This window comes from Anomaloglossus baeobatrachus, chromosome 9, assembly GCF_048569485.1.
Source record: "Anomaloglossus baeobatrachus isolate aAnoBae1 chromosome 9, aAnoBae1.hap1, whole genome shotgun sequence".
NCBI lineage: Eukaryota > Metazoa > Chordata > Amphibia > Anura > Aromobatidae > Anomaloglossus > Anomaloglossus baeobatrachus.
The window spans coordinates 117,547,748-117,572,416 of NC_134361.1; the positions used below are offsets into that span (position 1 = coordinate 117,547,748).

The following is a 24,669-nucleotide window of genomic DNA, read 5'->3' on the forward strand; positions in this document are numbered from 1 at the left end:
CTCCAATATTGTCATATACATCAGAAGAATAAACCTTAGAAGTCCTGAAGATGCAATCATGAGGACACAGACCATTTATCACAGGTACCAGTCATGAATGACAGGAATATCATGCCACTCTAGATGATGAGATGAAACTACACTGAAATGATAGTATTTACCCAGCTATAAGAGAGTTCAGTGCACTTCAGCACCCGCTCCAGACCACGTGCCTCAATCGTGCACCCGCTCCAGACCACGTGCCTCAATCGTGCACCCGCTCCAGATCACGTGCCTCAATCGTGCACCCGCTCCAGATCACGTGCCTCAATCGTGCACCCGCTCCAGATCACGTGCCTCAATCGTGCACCCGCTCCAGATCACGTGCCTCAATCGTGCACCCGCTCCAGATCACGTGCCTCAATCGTGCACCCGCTCCAGATCACGTGCCTCAATCGTGCACCCGCTCCAGATCACGTGCCTCAATCGTGCACCCGCTCCAGATCACGTGCCTCAATCGTGCACCCGCTCCAGATCACGTGCCTCAATCGTGCACCCGCTCCAGATCTTTTGCGTTCTCAAGTACGCATTTACAGCTGCTGAGTACAACATAAGCTAGCCTCCAGTTAACCAAACTATAGGGAGCAGCAAACTGATCACTTGTATTATATACATAAATACGCTTTTCTTTTTGCTGGTAGATTCCCTTTAACCAGTTTCCATAAGGAGATCTGTTTCATAACCACTATGAAGCCCTGAGTTGTATGGTAAGAAAAGGTGTGTATCCTGTGCTACAGAAAGATTTGGGATCTCATATTACAAAGCTTTCCTTCTGGAAAAGGAAAGTTACAGTGTTTAGCAGAATTCAGTGGGATGTAAAGCATCGATCCAGCACATAGTGAAGAATAAACCGTCTGGACGTCCGAACGCCTTTCAGTCATCCAGGTGAAAGTGAAAAGGCCTTTAAAAAGTACATGTCCATAAAGTATAGAAAATTGCACAGTGAAGCTTTAATAGTGGCAAAGTAAGAAGAGTAGTAATAAAATAGGTTGCTTCTCAAAAAAGCAGAATTTTCATCTGTGTTGGCAATATAATGTGTAAGAGGAAAAAAAAAAAAAAGAAATCAGACATGACAGTCCAAAGTGCAAGGCTGGCATGTGTAAGCGCTCGAAGATATTGCTTGTTCCAAGTACATCATGACATATTGCATTGCTCTGCACACACCGCTGCCTCGTCTGTGGCGTATTCATTCATTCTTGAGAAAGCTATAAAGCGCAATCAATCGACTCCACACAACTCACAGGAGCTGTTAGTGCAAGCTGAGGAGAAAAGGGAAATCGCCCAAGGTGTTGTGCTAAAACCCCAGATTTATGGTACAAACAGCATCTCAGTGGTCGCCATTCACACCTATAGCAGGAAACACTTCTTCTGATTCTTCTTGACCACAGGATTTAGGACGGCACGGACAGCATCTGCAAACACCTCCCTGACCCCCTCCTGGTGCAGCGCAGAGCACTCCAGATACTTCACAGCACCAATCTGTTTAGCCAGGGACGAGCCCTGCTGGGTTGTGGTAGGTGCAAGACTCTGCTCCTTTAACTTCTTAATAGTCTCTGCATCATTTCGAAGATCTCTTTTGGTGCCCACAAGTAAGACTGGCACATTAGGACAGTGATGGGAAACTTCCGGGTGCCACTTGTGCCTCACATTGGCATAGGAAGACGGACTGCCAATGGAGAAGCATATTATGAACACATTGGTCTGAGGATACGACAGGGTGCGCAGGCGGTCATATTCCTCTTGACCGGCCGTGTCCCACAGGTTAAGGCTAACCGTTCTACCATCCACTGTCATCTGAGCACTGTAATTGTCAAATACTGTGGGGATATACTCTTCTGGAAAGGCATTAGTGGTGTAACTGATAAGAAGGCATGTTTTTCCGACGGCTCCATCACCAACGACTACACACTTTATTGTCTGCATTCTTCATGAAGTCACACGGCACCTGCCAACACAAAGGCAATGCTATTAGATCTTGTTCAGTAAAAGCATGTACATAAAGGCCTATGTGCGACAAGTAAAAAGGGGGTAATCCGCACTTAGTAAGCGATGGCATATAGCTAGGATATGCTCCTGTGCAATGCTGCAGCAGGGCGGGGACCCCCATTCTCAGGGTTTGTGGGGTTCCAAGAGGTCAGAGCCTAATGGCTAATGTTGGCCATGTGCCATCACTTACAGAGGGGTATATCCAACAGGGCTGTGGAGTCGGTAAGCCAAACCTTCGACTCAGACTCCTCAATTTCTCTTGCACCGACTCCGACTCCTACATATATTGCTTATAGTTAGGTGAAAAATTTATTGTAGTACATGAACATGTGTATGTGAACATCAGACATTTAATCATTTTTATGATACAATAATCAAGATATTTAGATAGAACATAAAATATATTTATTGGAATACAACTTCAGAACACAAAAAATTGTAATAAATTGTAAATATGTAACACACTATGGAATATACAGTAGATTACATATATATCTTGTGTGTGTATATATTACATAGTGTATTACAATTTATTAGTTTTTTGTGTTCTAAAGTTGTATACCAATAAATATATTTTATGTTCTATCTAAATATCTTGATTATTGCATCATAAAAATAATTAAATGTCTAATGTTCACATTATACTACAATATATTTTTCACTTAAATATAAGCATTATACTAAATATTATTTAGTAAAATATTCAGCACATTCTGCATTGCACTAGTGTCCCCAATTTATTATATATTTTAGGAGTCGGAGCATTTTATACCGACTCCGACTCCACAGCCCTGATACCCATTTCACATACATTGGAATTCTGTTTACAAGTAACCCGGTTTGCCAGTATTTCGCTATACGAGCAAAGCTTGTTGTAAATTTGCAACTCAGTTTACGAGCAATGCTTTGCCATACGAGCAAATACTCACCGCACACACTTCCGGTTCCGTACTTTAACCACGCTCTGACCCGCTCTTGCACTCCACAGACACACGCACAGACACACACATATTATGCTCACCTTACTTTCCATCGCCAACCTCCTGGTTCTTGTAGTTCGCCGGTACAGGATGTGTATCGGGTAACCATCGCGACGATGGAGGAACTTCCGCTGTCAGCTGCTCTCAAAGGCAGCGCGCTGACCAATCAGAGGCAAGCGTCTCCTGCCTCTGACGTCAGCGCTCTGGCAGCGGAAGCTCCGGCATCGGTCGCGATGGTTATCCAATACACATCCTGTACTGGCGAACTACAAGAACCATGAGGCCGGCGAGGGAACTGAAGGTACGGTGTGTGTGTGTGTGTGTGTGTGTGTGTGTGTGTGTGTGTGTGTGTGTGTGTGTGTGTGTATTGGAAATTTTGCTTTGCTAGATGAGTAAATTGGTTTACAAGCACACTCCCAGAATGCATTGTTCTCAAACTAAGGTTCCACTGTATTGACAACTAAGGATATAGTACTGTGTTTTATCCTCATGTCAGTGGCTCAGTTGCGGCTCATGTGTCTGAAGCCCTGGAAAATGATATTGTGGTGTAAGCACTGATGGGGCCAATGACTAACGATGCAGATGACGTCACCATGTGCTCCGTCAGACATCATTCCAGGCCGTATGGAGGTGGACACCAAACCGTGGACTGCGTCTTAGAGTCCACCTCAAATACGAACAAAAATTAGGTCTGACAGTGACTCCATATGTATCATTACCAGCATTGGCCCGATCAGCCCATGCGCCACAATGCCATTGTTTAGGGCTTCAGGCGTAAGCCCCGACAGAGCCACTGACGTGAGGGTAACTGTACTAAGTTGATTTATTTAGGAAAAAGGAAAAAAAAAAAAACAACAGAAGTAACATTAGAGGGTCAAAGTGAAACATCTGTGTAAATAACGTAAAGTGCAGTAAAACTTAGCGCTGATCTTTAATAATTACCTAACGCTAATGAGCACATTCTTCTTATTGAAGCCATTAAGTTACATGCCAGCTTGTGTTTCAATGCTGAATCCTAATTTCTAGCTGCCCGCAGCAGCCACACTCTGGAGGGATTACACAGAGGAACATCACTACGAAGGAGGTCAGCGGTATATAACAATTAGGGGGTAAAACTCTGTCCTGACAGATGTGGCACTACAAGTCTCATCATTTACAGTGACACCATTTCCTTGTAGCCTACTCGGCGCATTAGACCTGCATTTGGGGGAAGATCTGAATCTTAAACATATACTTACCGTATTTTTCAGATTATAATATGCCCTTTTCCTCCCAAAAATATGGCAGAAAAATGAGGGGGTGCGTCTTAAAATCCAAATGTAGCTTACCAGGGGGTGGTGGAGAGGGAGGAGGCACGGCAATGCTGTGCTGCGGGCGGCGAGGCTGTGTGGCTAGGCACGGGCCATTCTGAAGATGTCGGCTGTAAGAGCTTCAAATAATGGCACCGAGAGTCAGCGCGTGCACAGATACAGCTCTCTGCTTAAGCTTTCATCTGCGCACGCGTCAACTCCTGCCGCCATTTCTTTGAAGCCTGCACTGCCAACATCTTCAGAATGGCCAGTGTCTCACCGCCCCGACAGCGTGCCCCGGCACAGAGCAGCGCCCCGACAGCGTGCCCCGGCACAGAGCAGCGCCCCGACAGCGTGCCCCGGCACAGAGCAGCGCCCCGACAGCGTGCCCCGGCACAGAGCAGCGCCCCGACAGCGTGCCCCGGCACAGAGCAGCGCCCCGACAGCGTGCCCCGGCACAGAGCAGCGCCCCGACAGCGTGCCCCGGCACAGAGCATCTTATAAAACATAAAATACTGTACTTTGTGTGGCTCCAGCATTGCATTATTCTTGGATTTGTGACAACCTACACCTCAATACTTAATCACCTTCACACATTAGATGGAACCTGTCTGCTCATCCATCACAAACCACGAGCAGCATGAACCAGAGCCAGTGTGCAGGAAGATTTAGGGTTCTCCGAAACGCTGAGACCCCCAGGGAGAGAGCCATCAGTCACCTGTCAGCCCAGGAAAGAGCTGGCTGGGAGCGGCACCGGAGAAGTCTCATCTCCAGCTATATTCCCTGACGGATCTTATAACGTTATTTTCTCTGAAACACTCCATCTTTATACTGGCAGTCAGGCTCGGATTCAAGCTGCCCGCAGATCAGGCACTACTTAGCCAACAGGTTCCCTTTAATGCAATGTCCAAGAAAATAGCCCCACTGGTGCCCGTGCTCCATCACTGACTGCCAGGACCTGTAATATTGGGAGGCAGATTGCAAGTTCCCAAAACAAAATTACTAATAGTCTTTACTTTCTGGTTAGTTTCAATTTGATCTCTATAAAAGTTCTTATCAACTGACCACCAAACACTAACCTGCAATCACACACTTCATAGTAAAGACCTAGCTGCCAGGAAGAGTAACCGAGTAAGAAACCTACATAGTGCGAGTGTTATACATACTGTAATTGTGCAGTGTATATACGTGCAGGGTCTGTTCGACCTGCCGGACTATCGGTGAAACCCCTGTTGAGCCCTTGTCTCAGGCATGCCCCGCCCCTTACCCAATTGTCCCCCATCCTATGCCAGCACCTGATTCAACTGGATGGTGTGTCCGAGGGACCACATCCAACTGAAATACAATACAGCACAGAGATCTGTTGGGCCCCTGAACTGCAAACTGCGGTGGCGTGGGGTCACAGGAGGCAGCAGCCGGCGCTGGAGAGAGCACGTGTGCCCACTGTTTAAGAAAATGAATATTCACTGCTCCCCACTTTCATAATCCCGCTCACCTCTTGGCATTGAAGCCAGTGCCGCGAGGTGGGCGGGATTATGGGCATGGTAAGCAGTAAATATTCATTCTCTTTAATAGCAGCACACGTGATCACCCAGTTGCTGGCTTACTGCAGCTGTTGGGCGATCACGTGTGCCTGCTATAAATCCCTTCATGACAGAGTATATACCGGTATGTTCTAAACCATGAAGGGCTGATCACCGCTGGCTGCTACGGTGAACCAGCGAATAACCCCGCACATCTGCTGATTAATACAGCAGACATGTGTGCCTTGCAATCCACCTGCGCCTGTTAACCCCTTAAATTGCGCTGTCAAAATGTGACAGTGCAATTTAAATGTCCCCAGCGGATAACGCACACTTACCCGCCGCCATCGGAAGCCCCATGACATGATCACGGCCTGCCGATGGTTGCCATGGTAGCACAAGGTCATGTGATGACTCCTGTCGCTCTCATGACTCACTTCCTGTTACAGCTGGCAGACCAGCAGCTGTAACAGAAGACGAGCATTTTTGGTGACCTCAGCTGTGCAGCTCTGATCAGGAGAAATGAATGAGCGATCAGACTGCTGATCCTTCTAGTCCGCTAGAGGGACTAGTAAAATAAATCTTAAAGTTTTATACAGTTAAAAAAATCTAAAAGGTCAAATCACCCCCATTTGCCCCATTGATAATTAAAGGGTTACAAAAAGAAAAAATACACACATTTGATATCGCCGCATTCAGAAACGCCCGATCAAAATATAAAATCAATGATTCTGATCGACAAACTGTGTAGTGGCAAAAAATTCCACTGCCAAAATTAAGTTTTTTGGTCTTTGCAAATTTTGCGCAAAATTTAATAACAGGCGATCAAAATGTAGCATCTGCGTAAAAATGGTACAGTTAAAAGCGTCAGCTCAAGATGCAAAAAATAAGCCGTCACTGAGCCATAGATCCCGAAAAATGAGAACGCTATGGGTCGCGGAAAATGGCGTAAGTGCACCACTCTTTTTGGACAAAAGTCTGAATTTATTTTAACCCCTCAGGTAAAATTAAACCTAAACAAGTTTGGTGCCAACGAACTCGCACCCACCTGAGGTATCACACCCACACATAAGTATTACCATATAGTGACACTGAATAAAATATCACTAAACAATCATGCAATTGCACTTTGATTTGTAATTTTTCTGCACTTGGAATTTGCCATTTCCAGTACACTATATGGTAAAACTTAGTTTCATTTAAAAGTAGAACTCGTCCCGCAAAAAAACAAGCCCTCATATGACAAGATGGACGGAAAAAAAAAATAAAAAAAAAAAAACAAATTAAAAAAACAAAAAAAAAACAAAAAAAACTTATGGCTCTCGGAAAAAGAGGGAGCAAAAAAAAAAATAAAAAATGGAAATATCGCCTTGAAGTTAAGGAGTTAAAGAGAATGAATATTTACTGCTCTCCATACCCAATAATCCCAGGAATGGGGAGCAGCAAATATGGCAGCAGCTGACGTTAGTGTAAGTGAACATGGCAGTGACGTCTTGCGCCGCTTGCATGCTCTAAGTCAGTTGCCCGCATATCCGCTGCTCCCAATGCCTGGGATTATGGGCATGGGGAGGAAGGACATCGTGCCCAAAGGGAAGCAGAGGGAAGGTGAGTATAAGCGTTTATTTTGTTTTTACTGTGTGCGGTGTGATTGGGCCAAATAATACAAGAATGGAGCCATATAGTACCAAGATGAGGGCCCTATACCAGGATGGATCCAGGATGAGGACATCTATACCAGGAAGAGAGACAAAGATTACCGCATGGGAAAGCTGGGTGCTGAGCGAGAGAGGCTCTTTCCCTCAGCACCCAGCTTTCCCATCCTCTGCTATACATCTTTTCCATGCTCTGATATCATGGGAAAGCTGGGTGCTGAGGACAAAATGGATATCAGAGCATAGGAAAGCTGGGTGCTGATAGAAAGAGCGAGTGTCAGTGTAATTATCCTATACCCCAAAGTGTCAGCGTACTCTCATACCCCGAGTGTCAATGCCACTATCCTGCACATCAAGTGTCATGATGATTATCCTGTACCCCAAATGTCAGCGTCAGTATCCTTTATGTCGGCATCATCATCCTGTACCCAGAGTGTCAGCGCCACTATCCTGTGCCCCAAGTGTCCGGGTCATTATTCTGGGACCAGGATGGAAACAGAATTACTGTATGGAGGCCAAATAGAGGAACATACATGAGTTTTTGGTGCCAATTGGGGGACATAATTACTGTAGGGGCCAATTAAGGGACATTATTACTGCTATGAAATATTTTACTTTCAAGGATACTGTTTTCAATGGTGGCGGGGAGGTGGGGTGCTCCAGTTACTGTCACTTATTTTTGTCATCTGACAGTGTAGAACTTGGGGTGGGGAGAAAAAAAAAAAAAAGAGGGGAATGTGCTCTGAGTGATCAGCTACAGATGTCTGTGTGTTATTTTCTGCAGAGTCAAGTCCTGGCTGGAAGAAGTGATGGCGGTCTATGCTGGCTGAAGAGGAAAATGAAGATGAATGACTTCACCTAGAGACGTCACTGGTAAGTCACGGTATTACCTGTACACAGACACTATATACAGAGCTCCAGTGTATAATGTCACTGATTGTAATATTAGTGTTATTAGTATTGGGGTTTCAATTAGTACCTGAATACTACAATACTGATCACTATGTGGTGGGAATATGTGGTCTGGTCATAGTGTGGGGGTACTTCTCCCTTGTATGTGGTTGTACTCAGACACTATGTGGTAATCTGTGGTCTGCTCATGGTGTGGTGGTATTTCTCACTTATATGTGGTATTATTGGTCTTGGTATAATGGATTGTGTTGTGTTTGGAGGTCATTTGTGCTTTCTGATATCAAAAAAGGGAAAATTCTTTATTTCCAATAGAGGTTAAATACTTGCCAGTTTAACCCCTTCCTGTCCTCTTACTTTTACACAGTCGCAAATATGCACTGACAGAGGCTAAAGTGTATAGCCCCACACCTGCGTACCGCGTGTATAGCCCCACACCTGCGTACCGCGTGTATAGCCCCACACCTGCGTACCGCGTGTATAGCCCCACACCTGCGTACCGCGTGTATAGCCCCACACCTGCGTACCGCGTGTATAGCCCCACACCTGCGTACCGCGTGTATAGCCCCACACCTGCGTACCGCGTGTATAGCCCCACACCTGCGTACCGCGTGTATAGCCCCACACCTGCGTACCGCGTGTATAGCCCCACACCTGCGTACCGCGTGTATAGCCCCACACCTGCGTACCGCGTGTATAGCCCCACACCTGCGTACCGCGTGTATAGCCCCACACCTGCGTACCGCGTGTATAGCCCCACACCTGCGTACCGCGTGTATAGCCCCACACCTGCGTACCGCGTGTATAGCCCCACACCTGCGTACCGCGTGTATAGCCCCACACCTGCGTACCGCGTGTATAGCCCCACACCTGCGTACCGCGTGTATAGCCCCACACCTGCGTACCGCGTGTATAGCCCCACACCTGCGTACCGCGTGTATAGCCCCACACCTGCGTACCGCGTGTATAGCCCCACACCTGCGTACCGCGTGTATAGCCCCACACCTGCGTACCGCGTGTATAGCCCCACACCTGCGTACCGCGTGTATAGCCCCACACCTGCGTACCGCGTGTATAGCCCCACACCTGCGTACCGCGTGTATAGCCCCACACCTGCGTACCGCGTGTATAGCCCCACACCTGCGTACCGCGTGTATAGCCCCACACCTGCGTACCGCGTGTATAGCCCCACACCTGCGTACCGCGTGTATAGCCCCACACCTGCGTACCGCGTGTATAGCCCCACACCTGCGTACCGCGTGTATAGCCCCACACCTGCGTACCGCGTGTATAGCCCCACACCTGCGTACCGCGTGTATAGCCCCACACCTGCGTACCGCGTGTATAGCCCCACACCTGCGTACCGCGTGTATAGCCCCACACCTGCGTACCGCGTGTATAGCCCCACACCTGCGTACCGCGTGTATAGCCCCACACCTGCGTACCGCGTGTATAGCCCCACAGCTGCGTACAGCGTGTATAGCCCCACAGCTGCGTACAGCGTGTATAGCCCCACACCTGTGTATAGCCCCACAGCTGCGTACAGAGTGTATAGCCCCACACCTGTGTATAGCCCTATACCTGCGTACAGCGTGTATAGCCCCACACCTGTTTATAGCCCTATACCTGCGTACAGTGTGTATAGCCCCACACCTGCGTACAGCCCCACACCTGCGTACAGCGTGTATAGCCCCACACCTGCGTACAGCGTGTATAGCCCCACACCTGCGTACAGCGTGTATAGCCCCACACCTGTGTATAGCCCCACAGCTGCGTACAGCGTGTATAGCCCCACACCTGTGTATAGCCCTATACCTGCGTACAGCGTGTATAGCCCTATACCTGCGTACAGCGTGTATAGCCCTACACCTGTTTATAGTCCTATACCTGCGTACAGTGTGTATAGCCCCACACCTGTTTATAGCCCTATACCTGCGTACAGTGTGTATAGCCCCACACCTGCGTACAGCGTGTATAGCCCCACACCTGCGTACAGCGTGTATAGCCCCACACCTGTGTATAGCCCCACACCTGTGTATAGCCCCACACCTGTGTATAGCCCCACACCTGTGTATAGCCCCACACCTGTGTATAGCCCCACAGCTGCGTACAGCGTGTATAGCCCCACACCTGTGTATAGCCCCACAGCTGCGTACAGCGTGTATAGCCCCACACCTGTGTATAGCCCCACAGCTGCGTACAGCGTGTATAGCCCCACACCTGTGTATAGCCCCACAGCTGCGTACAGCGTGTATAGCCCCACACCTGTGTATAGCCCTATACCTGCGTACAGTGTGTATAGCCCCACACCTGCGTACAGCGTGTATAGCCCCACACCTGTGTATAGCCCCACACCTGCGTACAGCGTGTATAGCCCCACACCTGTGTATAGCCCCACAGCTGCGTACAGCGTGTATAGCCCCACAGCTGCGTACAGCCCCACAGCTGCGTACAGCGTGTATAGCCCCACAGCTGCGTACAGCGTGTATAGCCCCACACCTGTGTATAGCCCCACAGCTGCGTACAGTGTGTATAGCCCCACAGCTGCGTACAGCGTGTATAGCCCCACACATGTGTATAGCCCCACAGCTGCGTACAGCGTGTATAGCCCCACACCTGCGTACAGCGTGTATAGCCCCACACCTGTGTATAGCCCCACACCTGCGTACAGCGTGTATAGCCCCACACCTGTGTATAGCCCCACAGCTGCGTACAGCGTGTATAGCCCCACAGCTGCGTACAGCCCCACAGCTGCGTACAGCGTGTATAGCCCCACAGCTGCGTACAGCGTGTATAGCCCCACAGCTGCGTACAGCGTGTATAGCCCCACAGCTGCGTACAGTGTGTATAGCCCCACAGCTGCGTACAGCGTGTATAGCCCCACACATGTGTATAGCCCCACAGCTGCGTACAGCGTGTATAGCCCCACACCTGTGTATAGCCCCACAGCTGCGTACAGCGTGTATAGCCCCACACCTGTGTATAGCCCTATACCTGCGTACAGCGTGTATAGCCCTACACCTGTGTACAGCGTGTATAGCCCTACACCTGTTTATAGCCCTATACCTGCGTACAGCGTGTATAGCCCCACACCTGTGTATAGCCCCACAGCTGCGTACAGCGTGTATAGCCCCACACCTGTGTATAGCCCTATACCTGCGTACGGTGTGTATAGCCCTACACCTGCACTTGCGGGGTCTCAGCCCTCCTGGAGCTCAGCACACCGGGCTCTCCTGTGATGGGGGGCTTCTGGCTGTTCACCCCCTGGATTACTTGACAGTCTTCCCCCCTCAGCAGAGCCAGCACCTATCCACAGCGGACCCGCCCCCTCGGACCCTCCCACCCTGGCACCAGGTGCCCCCCACACCCTCCGCCCGGAGCCGGGCGCCCCCCACTCACCCAGCTGCAGCCTGTCCGGAGCCCACACGCGCTGCTGTTCTCTGGGCAGTCTGGTTCCAGGAGAGCCGCACCCAGCCCGGGGCCTCGCACTGTCTCCCGGGGACTTCCTGGTCTCGCTCCCACCGCTTCACTTCCTGTACCGGCCCTGGGCGGCAACTAGAACCGAACATCCGGGGCCTTGCACGGTGACACACCCGCCGCAGTGTACGTAGGGTAATGTAGTTCCACAATGAGCCCAGTGCACGCTGGGAGAAGCTTCACAAAACTGAACGACCCTGATGCGTCCGCTAGTCGTCGCTGTGAGCTCATGCTGGTGACTGGGGCCGGAGGAGAGGCCGCTGTGCGGGGGATGGCGGCAGGACACGCGACGTTCTGCTGTGTAGTGTTCATTCATTAGTTTTCTGCAAATAAACCGTGACATTTTCCCGATGTGAAGATGCAGATCTTACAACTGACCTGCAGGAGAGCGGACACACCATGTCACCCAATCCATGCATGCTCCACAACAAAGGTCCGGAGAAAATACCCAGGAGACAATACACAGAGGTCAGACTAGTCAGGCTCCGCATGGTGCAGGTGATTGACAGATCTCTCATACACCATATGATACCACCAGTACACCCCCCACACACTGCGTGATGCCCCCACACAGTATAATGCCCCCCAATTCTTTCCCCCCACACACAGTATGATGCCCCCACAGTACACCCCCACCCAGGCCCGGACTGACCATAGGGCAATTCTGGCAAATGCCAGATGGGCCGGTGCCTGTAGTGGGCCGATGCTTGTAGTGGGACGCTGTATCTGCAGTCACTGCTGCACTCCTCAGCAGTGTGTGCATGCCGGGCACACTAGCTGCAGCAATAATAATAAATAATAATAATCTTTATTTCTATAGCGCCAACATATTCCGCAGCGCTTTACAATTCTGGAGGATAATATACAAACAAGTAACACTTACATAAAATACAATATTTAGCAGCAGGACCAGGAGCAGTGGCGTAACTAGAGTTTGATGGGCCCTGGTGCAAAATTTGGACCGGGGCCCCCCTCCATGTACACTGACACTTAGGTTATGGGATAATGACACTGACACTCGGGGTACAGGATATGAACACTGACACTCGGGGTACAGGATAATGACACAGACACTTGGCTTTTACCCTCCGCACCCAGGTTTCCCATGATTTGAAATCCCTCTATCAGCACCCAGCTTTCCTATGTTCTGATATCCATCTTGTCCTCAGAGCTTTCCCATGCTCTGCTATACATCTTTCCCTCAGCACCCAGCTTTCCCATATCAGAGCATGGGAAAACTGGGTGCTGAGAGATGTACAGCAGAGCATGGGAAAGCTGGGTGCTGAGAGATGTATATCAGAGCATGGGAAAGCTGGGTGCTGAGAGATGTATATCAGAGCATGGGAAAGCTGGGTGCTGAGAGATGTATAGCAGAGCATGGGAAAGAGCCTTTTTCCCTCAGCACAAAACATTACCATTCCATACTTGTATCTTTGTCCTGCCTTGTATATAGATCTCCAAATACTATAATGGCCCCCACATAGCCTTCCATATAGTATAAAGGGTCCCACATAACCCGTCATATATTATAATGCACCCCCATAGTTCTCAATGTATTACAATGCATTTCCCCAAAGTTCTCCATGTATTATAATTCATCCCATAGTACTCCATATTTTATACTGCACCACATAGTCCTCCATGTTTTATAACGCACCGCCATAGTTCATGTATAAGGTAGCCATAGTCCTGCATATATTATAATGCATCCCCCATTGTCCTATATGTATTTTAATGCAGCGCCATAAATCATCATATTTAGTGATGAGCGAGTACTAAAAAGCTCGGGTGCTCGAAGCTCGGGCCGAGCCTCCCAAGATACTCGTGTACTCGGCCCGAGCAACGAGCCCAATGTTATCCTATGGGAGACCCGAGTATTTTTGTGAAATGACCCCCCGGCAGCATGGAGAAACCCTAAAAATGTCACAAAAGTCTCAGAAGAGTGCTCAAATGACATGGCAACAGCATGGGGAAGACCCCTTGAAGCATTTATCACTGAAAAGTCACAGCTGTGAACAATTTTGTCCGCGTTTTACGCCATTTTTACGGACTCACCAGAAAACCTTCCAAAATGACCCCAAAATGATTTTTCATGGCGGAAATGTTAAGGGCACATACCCAATAGTGAGATAGAGCTGGTGTATGTTACTTTTTGAGATTAATACATGAAAGATTTTACGTGAAAACATTGTGTGGCACTCCGATGTCCCTGAGAAGAGACGTACATGAAGGCCTCTTGAGTCTAATGTGCCCATTTTGAGGAAGTGAGTCTTTGTAGTATTTTCCTTTGCCAGGGCAGTCCAAAATTGTGAGGTTCACCAATGCCCCTGCATACAGACGTGCATGAGGGCCTCAAAACATTAAGTGTCCATTGTCAGGAAGTGGGTGTATTATAGTATAGCCCTTAGGCAGGGCAGCCAAAAATTGGGAGGCTCCACGTTGTCCCTGGATAGAGACGTGCATGATGGCCTGTAAACCTGAAGTGCCCATTGTAAGGAAGTGGGTCTATTGTAGTATAGCCCTTAGGCAGGGCAGCCAAAAATTGGGAGGCTCCACGTTGTCCCTGGATAGAGACGTGCATGAGGGCCTGTAAACCTGAAGTGCCCATTGTAAGGAAGTGGGTGTATTATAGTATAGCCCTTAGGCAGGGCAGCCAAAAATTGGGAGGCTCCACGTTGTCCCTGGATAGAGACGTGCATGAGGGCCTGTAAACCTGAAGTGCCCATTGTAAGGAAGTGGGTGTATTATAGTATAGCCCTTAGGCAGGGCAGCCAAAAATTGGGAGGCTCCACATTGTCCCTGGATAGAGACGTGCATGATGGCCTGTAAACCTGAAGTGCCCATTGTAAGGAAGTGGGTCTATTGTAGTATAGCCCTTAGGCAGGGCAGCCAAAAATTGGGAGGCTCCACGTTGTCCCTGGATAGAGACGTGCATGAGGGCCTGTAAACCTGAAGTGCCCATTGTAAGGAAGTGGGTCTATTGTAGTATAGCCCTTAGGCAGGGCAGCCAAAAATTGGGAGGCTCCACGTTGTCCCTGGATAGAGACGTGCATGAGGGCCTATAAACCTGAAGTGCCCATTGTAAGGAAGTGGGTGTATTATAGTATAGCCCTTAGGCAGGGCAGCCAAAAATTGGGAGGCTCCACGTTGTCCCTGGATAGAGACGTGCATGAGGGCCTGTAAACCTGAAGTGCCCATTGTAAGGAAGTGGGTGTATTATAGTATAGCCCTTAGGCAGGGCAGCCAAAAATTGGGAGGCTCCACATTGTCCCTGGATAGAGACGTGCATGAGGGCCTGTAAACCTGAAGTGCCCATTGTAAGGAAGTGGGTGTATTATAGTATAGCCCTTAGGCAGGGCAGCCAAAAATTGGGAGGCTCCACGTTGTCCCTGGATAGAGACCTGTTAGGTTCTTAGTGCCTCCGTGCTTGCATTTAAAAACCGCACGTGTGTGCCTGTTGGTGGCAGCTTTCCGCTGCATTTGTGTGAGTTTTGCAAAAACTTGGATATAACGCACAAGTCTAGTGAATACACATCAGCACAGCATTGCAAAATGCGCAAGGGCGTTGTCAACGAACAAGGAAGTGGACGTGATGGTGGTGCAGGCAGAGACCGAGGTTGTGTGCAAGCTCTAATTTCGCCACAACAAAGGGCCACATCTAGTCGCTCGCACGTCCTGTCCCAAATTCTTGGGGACCGCATCAGTACACCGCTCTTGAACCAAGACCAGTGTCAACAGGTTGTTAGTTGGATAGCGGATAATGCTTCCAGTCAGATTGGCACCACCACAAACACTCTGTCTTCCACACGGTCAAGTGTCAGTAGCCGTGATACTGCACCGCACATTTCAGAACCTGATCCTCCTTCCTACCACCAGGCCGAGTACACGTCCACGGACATTACTGATCCCACACTTGGACACTCGGAAGAGCTGTTCGTTCACGTTTCCATTCACAAATTCTGGCCTCTCGCCAGCTCCTGTTGAAGTGGGCCATGACGAGATTGTATGTACAGATGCCCAAATATTTGAGCAGCCACGTTCTCACGAAGTTGGCAACGTGTCTCAACAAGGGGTGGACGATGATGAGACACAATTGTCAGGAAGTCAGGAGGAGGAGCAGGGTGCGGAAGAGGAAGACGACGTGGTGGATGATCCAGTAACTGACCCAACCTGGCAGGAGGATATGCAGAGCGAGGACAGCAGTGCACAGGGGGAGGGAGGCGTAGCATCACAACAGGCAGTAAGAAGCAGAGTGGTGGCCCCAGGCAGACGTCAGGCAACTGTTCCCCGGAACAACACGACACAAGGTGCCTGTACAAATGTTAGGTCTTCCCGAGTCTGGCTGTAATACTATTGTATGTATTGAGGATTTCGATTGCGTTAGGGCAATGACAACCAGAGACGAGTTCTTGGTGCAAGACGTTTATAATATGCAACCAGCAAATATGTACATAAACGGAACAAAAACACAGTAGAACATAAATACAGGAAATACCTTCCAGGGATGGAGCGAAAGGGAATTCCCGGGACCGCGCACCGGACTCCCCCAGGGAGACCACCAAGAGCGAACCCCTATACAGGGACTGTCTGGCAATCACCCCAGAAGCCCTAAATGCGCAGCAGCCGGGACACAAAAGGGCAATAGGTAAGTCCAAAAATGTCCGTACGTGATGTGAGTCCAGAGTGGTATTAAACGGAAGGAACCGGGCAGAAGTGCCGACCAAAGACGGCAAACGGAGTCCGGGCACAGCTAGATGATACCAGATGAAGTCCAGAGTCAGTGTCGGTTGTTTTCCAAGAGGATCCGAATAACAATCAGGAACCAAAAGCAGCAGGGCAGGAGCACACAGGAAGCAGTATACTCAGGCACTGGACTAAGCTTTAGGGGCGGCTTTTAAACAGATGGACAGGAAGTAGGGCAACAGAACAGAAAACTCCATGTTAACAAAGGGCAAGCTCTTTCAAAAGAAAACTGGAAAACCCGGAACTCTGACACTGGCAGTTTTTTAAGTTGGCTCCAGATGATTCTAAAAAGGCCATTTGCAACACCTGCCATGCCAGCATCAGCAGGGGTACCAAAACTAGCAGCCTGACCACCACCAGCATGATCAGGCACATGTCAGCCAAGCACCCGACTTTGTGGGAAGTACAACAGAGTCGAGGAGCAGTGCTTGCTGATGTCACTGCTACGTCTTCGCTGGTTGTGCATGCGAGCCAATCCCCTGTCCATGCTGCCTGCGAACAAGCCTCCTCCACTCCTGCACCTGCAGTTGCCTACGCAGAAAGAACACCATCATCAAGCACGTCCTTGTCCCAGCGCAACGTTCAGTTATCCATTCAGCAAACCTTTGAACGCAGGCGCAAATACACTGCCAACACCCCACATGCCACAGTTCTAAATGCTAACATTTCGCGACTGCTTGCGCTGGAAATGTTGCCTTTTAGGCTGGTTGAGACAGAAGCATTCCGCGACCTGATGGTGGCAGCTGTCCCACGTTACTCGGTCCACAGCCGCCACTATTTCTCCCGGTGTGCCGTCCCCGCATTGCATAACCACGTGTCACAAAACATCACACGTGCCCTGAACAACGCTGTTTCAGCCAAAGTCCACCTAACCACAGACACGTGGACAAGTGCATGTGGGCAAGGCCGCTACATCTCGTTGACGTCACACTGGGTTAATATTGTGCAAGCTGGGACCCAGTCTGAGCGAGGGACGGAACACGTCCTTCACACACCAAGTTTTGCAGGCCCTACCTCAGTCAGGGTTTCACACACACTCTACAGCTCCGGAATGTCATGCTCCTCAGCCTCCTCCTCCTCCTGCGCATCCTGATCCACTTTACCCTCCACACCAGTCCCAAGCTGGAAGTGTCGCGGGCGGAGGAGGGGACGGTGCGCTCTCCCACTGCTCGGGTCCGGCTGACGCTGCTCTACGGCTGCTGCTGCTCGTTGGCTCGAGCAATGGCCGGATCCCGGGGACTCGAGCGGCGCTACTCGCCCGTGAGTGAAAAGGGGTGGTTTGGGTTTTGGGGATATTGTCCGTGACGCCACCCACGGTTGTGGTGATTGTGTGGACACCACCGCTGCTCTGGACGGGGATCCCGGGAGCCTGTGACGGGGAGCAGCTTTGTTGTTATTTCTCCCCTCCGTGGGTAGGGGGGTTGGTTGTCCCGGGGCCTGGTGATGGGGTAGACATGGATGACAGGCGGGTTGCGGGGCCTGATGAGGTGCAGGGTCGCAGGGGCAGCGCTGTGCCGCACGGCACGGAGGTACTCACTCAGCCCAATGATGATGACACAGTTCACGGTAAAACAAGTGAATAGGATAACTGAAGTGAGCACTAATATATATATATGAGTGCAAGCCAAAAATACATACTATATATAAGAATAAGGCTGCACATCAAACTTAGATAATGGTATAATGCCTCAAGCATATGGAAAAATATTGGAATATACAATGAAAAATGCTACTTGCTAATTTGAACATGTGAATAATGAATTGCATACCTGCTATGAATATTAGGAAAAAGGAGATATTTAGCAATTGCATTGATCAATGTAACTGAGCCCCAAAACCTCGTCAAGGTACATCTCTATATTGGGGTCCCTAGCTCTGTGACCCTAACTGTGTGTCATCTCATTGCAATTAAAAACTGCTATGGGTGGAGAGGGGTAACTAAGGACTTTCTTATATAGGAGATGGAAAAAACATGGCCGAAAGGGGCGGAGCTGTGTTCACATTCAGAAAAAAAACTACATATAACTGAATAGGATAACTGAAGTGAGCACTAATATATATATATGAGTGCAAGCCAAAAATACATACTATATATAAGAATAAGGCTGCACATCAAACTTAGATAATGGTATAATGCCTCAAGCATATGGAAAAATATTGGAATATACAATGAAAAATGCTACTTGCTAATTTGAACATGTGAATAATGAATTGCATACCTGCTATGAATATTAGGAAAAAGGAGATATTTAGCAATTGCATTGATCAATGTAACTGAGCCCCAAAACCTCGTCAAGGTACATCTCTATATTGGGGTCCCTAGCTCTGTGACCCTAACTGTGTGTCATCTCATTGCAATTAAAAACTGCTATGGGTGGAGAGGGGTAACTAAGGACTTTCTTATATAGGAGATGGAAAAAACATGGCCGAAAGGGGCGGAGCTGTGTTCACATTCAGAAAAAAAACTACATATAACTGAATAGGATAACTGAAGTGAGCACTAATATATATATATATGAGTGCAAGCCAAAAATACATACTATATATAAGAATAAGGCTGCACATCAAACTTAGATAATGGTATAATGCCTCAAGCATATGGAAAAATATTGGAATATACAATGAAAAATGCTACTTGCTAATTTGAACATGTGAATAATGAATTGCATACCTGCTATGAATATTAGGAAAAAGGAGATATTTAGCAATTGCATTGATCAATGTAACTGAGCCCCAAAACCTCGTCAAGGTACATCTCTATATTGGGGTCCCTAGCTCTGTGACCCTAACTGTGTGTCATCTCATTGCAATTAAAAACTGCTATGGGTGGAGAGGGGTAACTAAGGACTTTCTTATATAGGAGATGGAAAAAACATGGCCGAAAGGGGCGGAGCTGTGTTCACATTCAGAAAAAAAACTACATATAACTGAATAGGATAACTGAAGTGAGCACTAATATATATATATGAGTGCAAGCCAAAAATACATACTATATATAAGAATAAGGCTGCACATCAAACTTAGATAATGGTATAATGCCTCAAGCATATGGAAAAATATTGGAATATACAATGAAAAATGCTACTTGCTAATTTGAACATGTGAATAATGAATTGCATACCTGCTATGAATATTAGGAAAAAGGAGATATTTAGCAATTGCATTGATCAATGTAACTGAGCCCCAAAACCTCGTCAAGGTACATCTCTATATTGGGGTCCCTAGCTCTGTGACCCTAACTGTGTGTCATCTCATTGCAATTAAAAACTGCTATGGGTGGAGAGGGGTAACTAAGGACTTTCTTATATAGGAGATGGAAAAAACATGGCCGAAAGGGGCGGAGCTGTGTTCACATTCAGAAAAAAAACTACATATAACTGAATAGGATAACTGAAGTGAGCACTAATATATATATATGAGTGCAAGCCAAAAATACATACTATATATAAGAATAAGGCTGCACATCAAACTTAGATAATGGTATAATGCCTCAAGCATATGGAAAAATATTGGAATATACAATGAAAAATGCTACTTGCTAATTTGAACATGTGAATAATGAATTGCATACCTGCTATGAATATTAGGAAAAAGGAGATATTTAGCAATTGCATTGATCAATGTAACTGAGCCCCAAAACCTCGTCAAGGTACATCTCTATATTGGGGTCCCTAGCTCTGTGACCCTAACTGTGTGTCATCTCATTGCAATTAAAAACTGCTATGGGTGGAGAGGGGTAACTAAGGACTTTCTTATATAGGAGATGGAAAAAACATGGCCGAAAGGGGCGGAGCTGTGTTCACATTCAGAAAAAAAACTACATATAACTGAATAGGATAACTGAAGTGAGCACTAATATATATATATGAGTGCAAGCCAAAAATACATACTATATATAAGAATAAGGCTGCACATCAAACTTAGATAATGGTATAATGCCTCAAGCATATGGAAAAATATTGGAATATACAATGAAAAATGCTACTTGCTAATTTGAACATGTGAATAATGAATTGCATACCTGCTATGAATATTAGGAAAAAGGAGATATTTAGCAATTGCATTGATCAATGTAACTGAGCCCCAAAACCTCGTCAAGGTACATCTCTATATTGGGGTCCCTAGCTCTGTGACCCTAACTGTGTGTCATCTCATTGCAATTAAAAACTGCTATGGGTGGAGAGGGGTAACTAAGGACTTTCTTATATAGGAGATGGAAAAAACATGGCCGAAAGGGGCGGAGCTGTGTTCACATTCAGAAAAAAAACTACATATAACTGAATAGGATAACTGAAGTGAGCACTAATATATATATATGAGTGCAAGCCAAAAATACATACTATATATAAGAATAAGGCTGCACATCAAACTTAGATAATGGTATAATGCCTCAAGCATATGGAAAAATATTGGAATATACAATGAAAAATGCTACTTGCTAATTTGAACATGTGAATAATGAATTGCATACCTGCTATGAATATTAGGAAAAAGGAGATATTTAGCAATTGCATTGATCAATGTAACTGAGCCCCAAAACCTCGTCAAGGTACATCTCTATATTGGGGTCCCTAGCTCTGTGACCCTAACTATAACTGAATAGGATAACTGAAGTGAGCACTAATATATATATATGAGTGCAAGCCAAAAATACATACTATATATAAGAATAAGGCTGCACATCAAACTTAGATAATGGTATAATGCCTCAAGCATATGGAAAAATATTGGAATATACAATGAAAAATGCTACTTGCTAATTTGAACATGTGAATAATGAATTGCATACCTGCTATGAATATTAGGAAAAAGGAGATATTTAGCAATTGCATTGATCAATGTAACTGAGCCCCAAAACCTCGTCAAGGTACATCTCTATATTGGGGTCCCTAGCTCTGTGACCCTAACTGTGTGTCATCTCATTGCAATAGTGCTCACTTCAGTTATCCTATTCAGTTATATGTAGTTTTTTTTCTGAATGTGAACACAGCTCCGCCCCTTTCGGCCATGTTTTTTCCATCTCCTATATAAGAAAGTCCTTAGTTACCCCTCTCCACCCATAGCAGTTTTTAATTGCAATGAGATGACACACAGTTAGGGTCACAGAGCTAGGGACCCCAATATAGAGATGTACCTTGACGAGGTTTTGGGGCTCAGTTACATTGATCAATGCAATTGCTAAATATCTCCTTTTTCCTAATATTCATAGCAGGTATGCAATTCATTATTCACATGTTCAAATTAGCAAGTAGCATTTTTCATTGTATATTCCAATATTTTTCCATATGCTTGAGGCATTATACCATTATCTAAGTTTGATGTGCAGCCTTATTCTTATATATAGTATGTATTTTTGGCTTGCACTCATATATATATATTAGTGCTCACTTCAGTTATCCTATTCAGTTATATGTAGTTTTTTTTCTGAATGTGAACACAGCTCCGCCCCTTTCGGCCATGTTTTTTCCATCTCCTATATAAGAAAGTCCTTAGTTACCCCTCTCCACCCATAGCAGTTTTTAATTGCAATGAGATGACACACAGTTAGGGTCACAGAGCTAGGGACCCCAATATAGAGATGTACCTTGACGAGGTTTTGGGGCTCAGTTACATTGATCAATGCAATTGCTAAATATCTCCTTTTTCCTAATATTCATAGCAGGTATGCAATTCATTATTCACATGTTCAAATTAGCAAGTAGCATTTTTCATTGTATATTCCAATATTTTTCCATATGCTTGAGGCATTATACCATTATCTAAGTTTGATGTGCAGCCTTATTCTTATATATAGTATGTATTTTTGGCTTGCACTCATATATATATATTAGTGCTCACTTCAGTTATCCTATTCAGTTATATGTAGTTTTTTTTCTGAATGTGAACACAGCTCCGCCCCTTTCGGCCATGTTTTTTCCATCTCCTATATAAGAAAGTCCTTAGTTACCCCTCTCCACCCATAGCAGTTTTTAATTGCAATGAGATGACACACAGTTAGGGTCACAGAGCTAGGGACCCCAATATAGAGATGTACCTTGACGAGGTTTTGGGGCTCAGTTACATTGATCAATGCAATTGCTAAATATCTCCTTTTTCCTAATATTCATAGCAGGTATGCAATTCATTATTCACATGTTCAAATTAGCAAGTAGCATTTTTCATTGTATATTCCAATATTTTTCCATATGCTTGAGGCATTATACCATTATCTAAGTTTGATGTGCAGCCTTATTCTTATATATAGTATGTATTTTTGGCTTGCACTCATATATATATATTAGTGCTCACTTCAGTTATTCTATTCAGTTATATGTAGTTTTTTTTCTGAATGTGAACACAGCTCCGCCCCTTTCGGCCATGTTTTTTCCATCTCCTATATAAGAAAGTCCTTAGTTACCCCTCTCCACCCATAGCAGTTTTTAATTGCAATGAGATGACACACAGTTAGGGTCACAGAGCTAGGGACCCCAATATAGAGATGTACCTTGACGAGGTTTTGGGGCTCAGTTACATTGATCAATGCAATTGCTAAATATCTCCTTTTTCCTAATATTCATAGCAGGTATGCAATTCATTATTCACATGTTCAAATTAGCAAGTAGCATTTTTCATTGTATATTCCAATATTTTTCCATATGCTTGAGGCATTATACCATTATCTAAGTTTGATGTGCAGCCTTATTCTTATATATAGTATGTATTTTTGGCTTGCACTCATATATATATATTAGTGCTCACTTCAGTTATCCTATTCAGTTATATGTAGTTTTTTTTCTGAATGTGAACACAGCTCCGCCCCTTTCGGCCATGTTTTTTCCATCTCCTATATAAGAAAGTCCTTAGTTACCCCTCTCCACCCATAGCAGTTTTTAATTGCAATGAGATGACACACAGTTAGGGTCACAGAGCTAGGGACCCCAATATAGAGATGTACCTTGACGAGGTTTTGGGGCTCAGTTACATTGATCAATGCAATTGCTAAATATCTCCTTTTTCCTAATATTCATAGCAGGTATGCAATTCATTATTCACATGTTCAAATTAGCAAGTAGCATTTTTCATTGTATATTCCAATATTTTTCCATATGCTTGAGGCATTATACCATTATCTAAGTTTGATGTGCAGCCTTATTCTTATATATAGTATGTATTTTTGACTTGCACTCATATATATATATTAGTGCTCACTTCAGTTATCCTATTCAGTTATATGTAGTTTTTTTTCTGAATGTGAACACAGCTCCGCCCCTTTCGGCCATGTTTTTTCCATCTCCTATATAAGAAAGTCCTTAGTTACCCCTCTCCACCCATAGCAGTTTTTAATTGCAATGAGATGACACACAGTTAGGGTCACAGAGCTAGGGACCCCAATATAGAGATGTACCTTGACGAGGTTTTGGGGCTCAGTTACATTGATCAATGCAATTGCTAAATATCTCCTTTTTCCTAATATTCATAGCAGGTATGCAATTCATTATTCACATGTTCAAATTAGCAAGTAGCATTTTTCATTGTATATTCCAATATTTTTCCATATGCTTGAGGCATTATACCATTATCTAAGTTTGATGTGCAGCCTTATTCTTATACACGGTAAAACAAGTGGCTGGATGGACGGGTCACTGGGACGGCTGCGGTTGTTCCTCCCTGCAGGTTAGTGATGACTGTCTCTCCCTGCACCTAAGTTAAGTGTTGGTAGTGATGGTTTCCCAACGGTAACCCGCTCCCCGACCTGGATATGGGCCGGAGGAGCCCCTTTTGCCCGCAGGCGCTGGCCCTGGGAGACGGTTGCCCTTGGCGGTGGCTGTGTCTCCCCTTCACGGTTGTACGGTTGCCTTCTATCTTGACTTGGCTGTTTGGAAACCCTGAGGTTCCCTTCACTAACGGATTTGTCAAATTCATGGCGACACCAAGCCTTGCCGGGATCCGAAAGTCCTCTGCCAATGGTGCTGGCTTCTCTTTGTATACCGGTTCGGTACGGCCGGGTCACCACCCGTCCACGGTCCTTACGGCAGACTCCAATCGGCCTCCACTGCAGACGGTCACCACATCCTGCCAACCTTGCTGTCCT

General features: G+C 46.4%; 1 protein-coding gene across 1 annotated transcript; it reads right to left on the reverse strand.

Annotated features, from left to right (window-relative positions):
• Positions 1-969: 969 nt before the first annotated feature.
• Positions 970-11,916, reverse strand: LOC142251296 (rho-related GTP-binding protein RhoG-like). The gene is made up of 2 exons (XM_075323956.1): positions 11,778-11,916; positions 970-1,984 (listed from the first exon to the last, which is right to left on the reverse strand). The coding sequence occupies exon 2, from the start codon at positions 1,960-1,962 to the stop codon at positions 1,387-1,389; it is 576 nt and encodes a 191-aa protein (XP_075180071.1). The 5' UTR covers positions 1,963-1,984; positions 11,778-11,916; the 3' UTR covers positions 970-1,386.
• Positions 11,917-24,669: the final 12,753 nt, after the last annotated feature.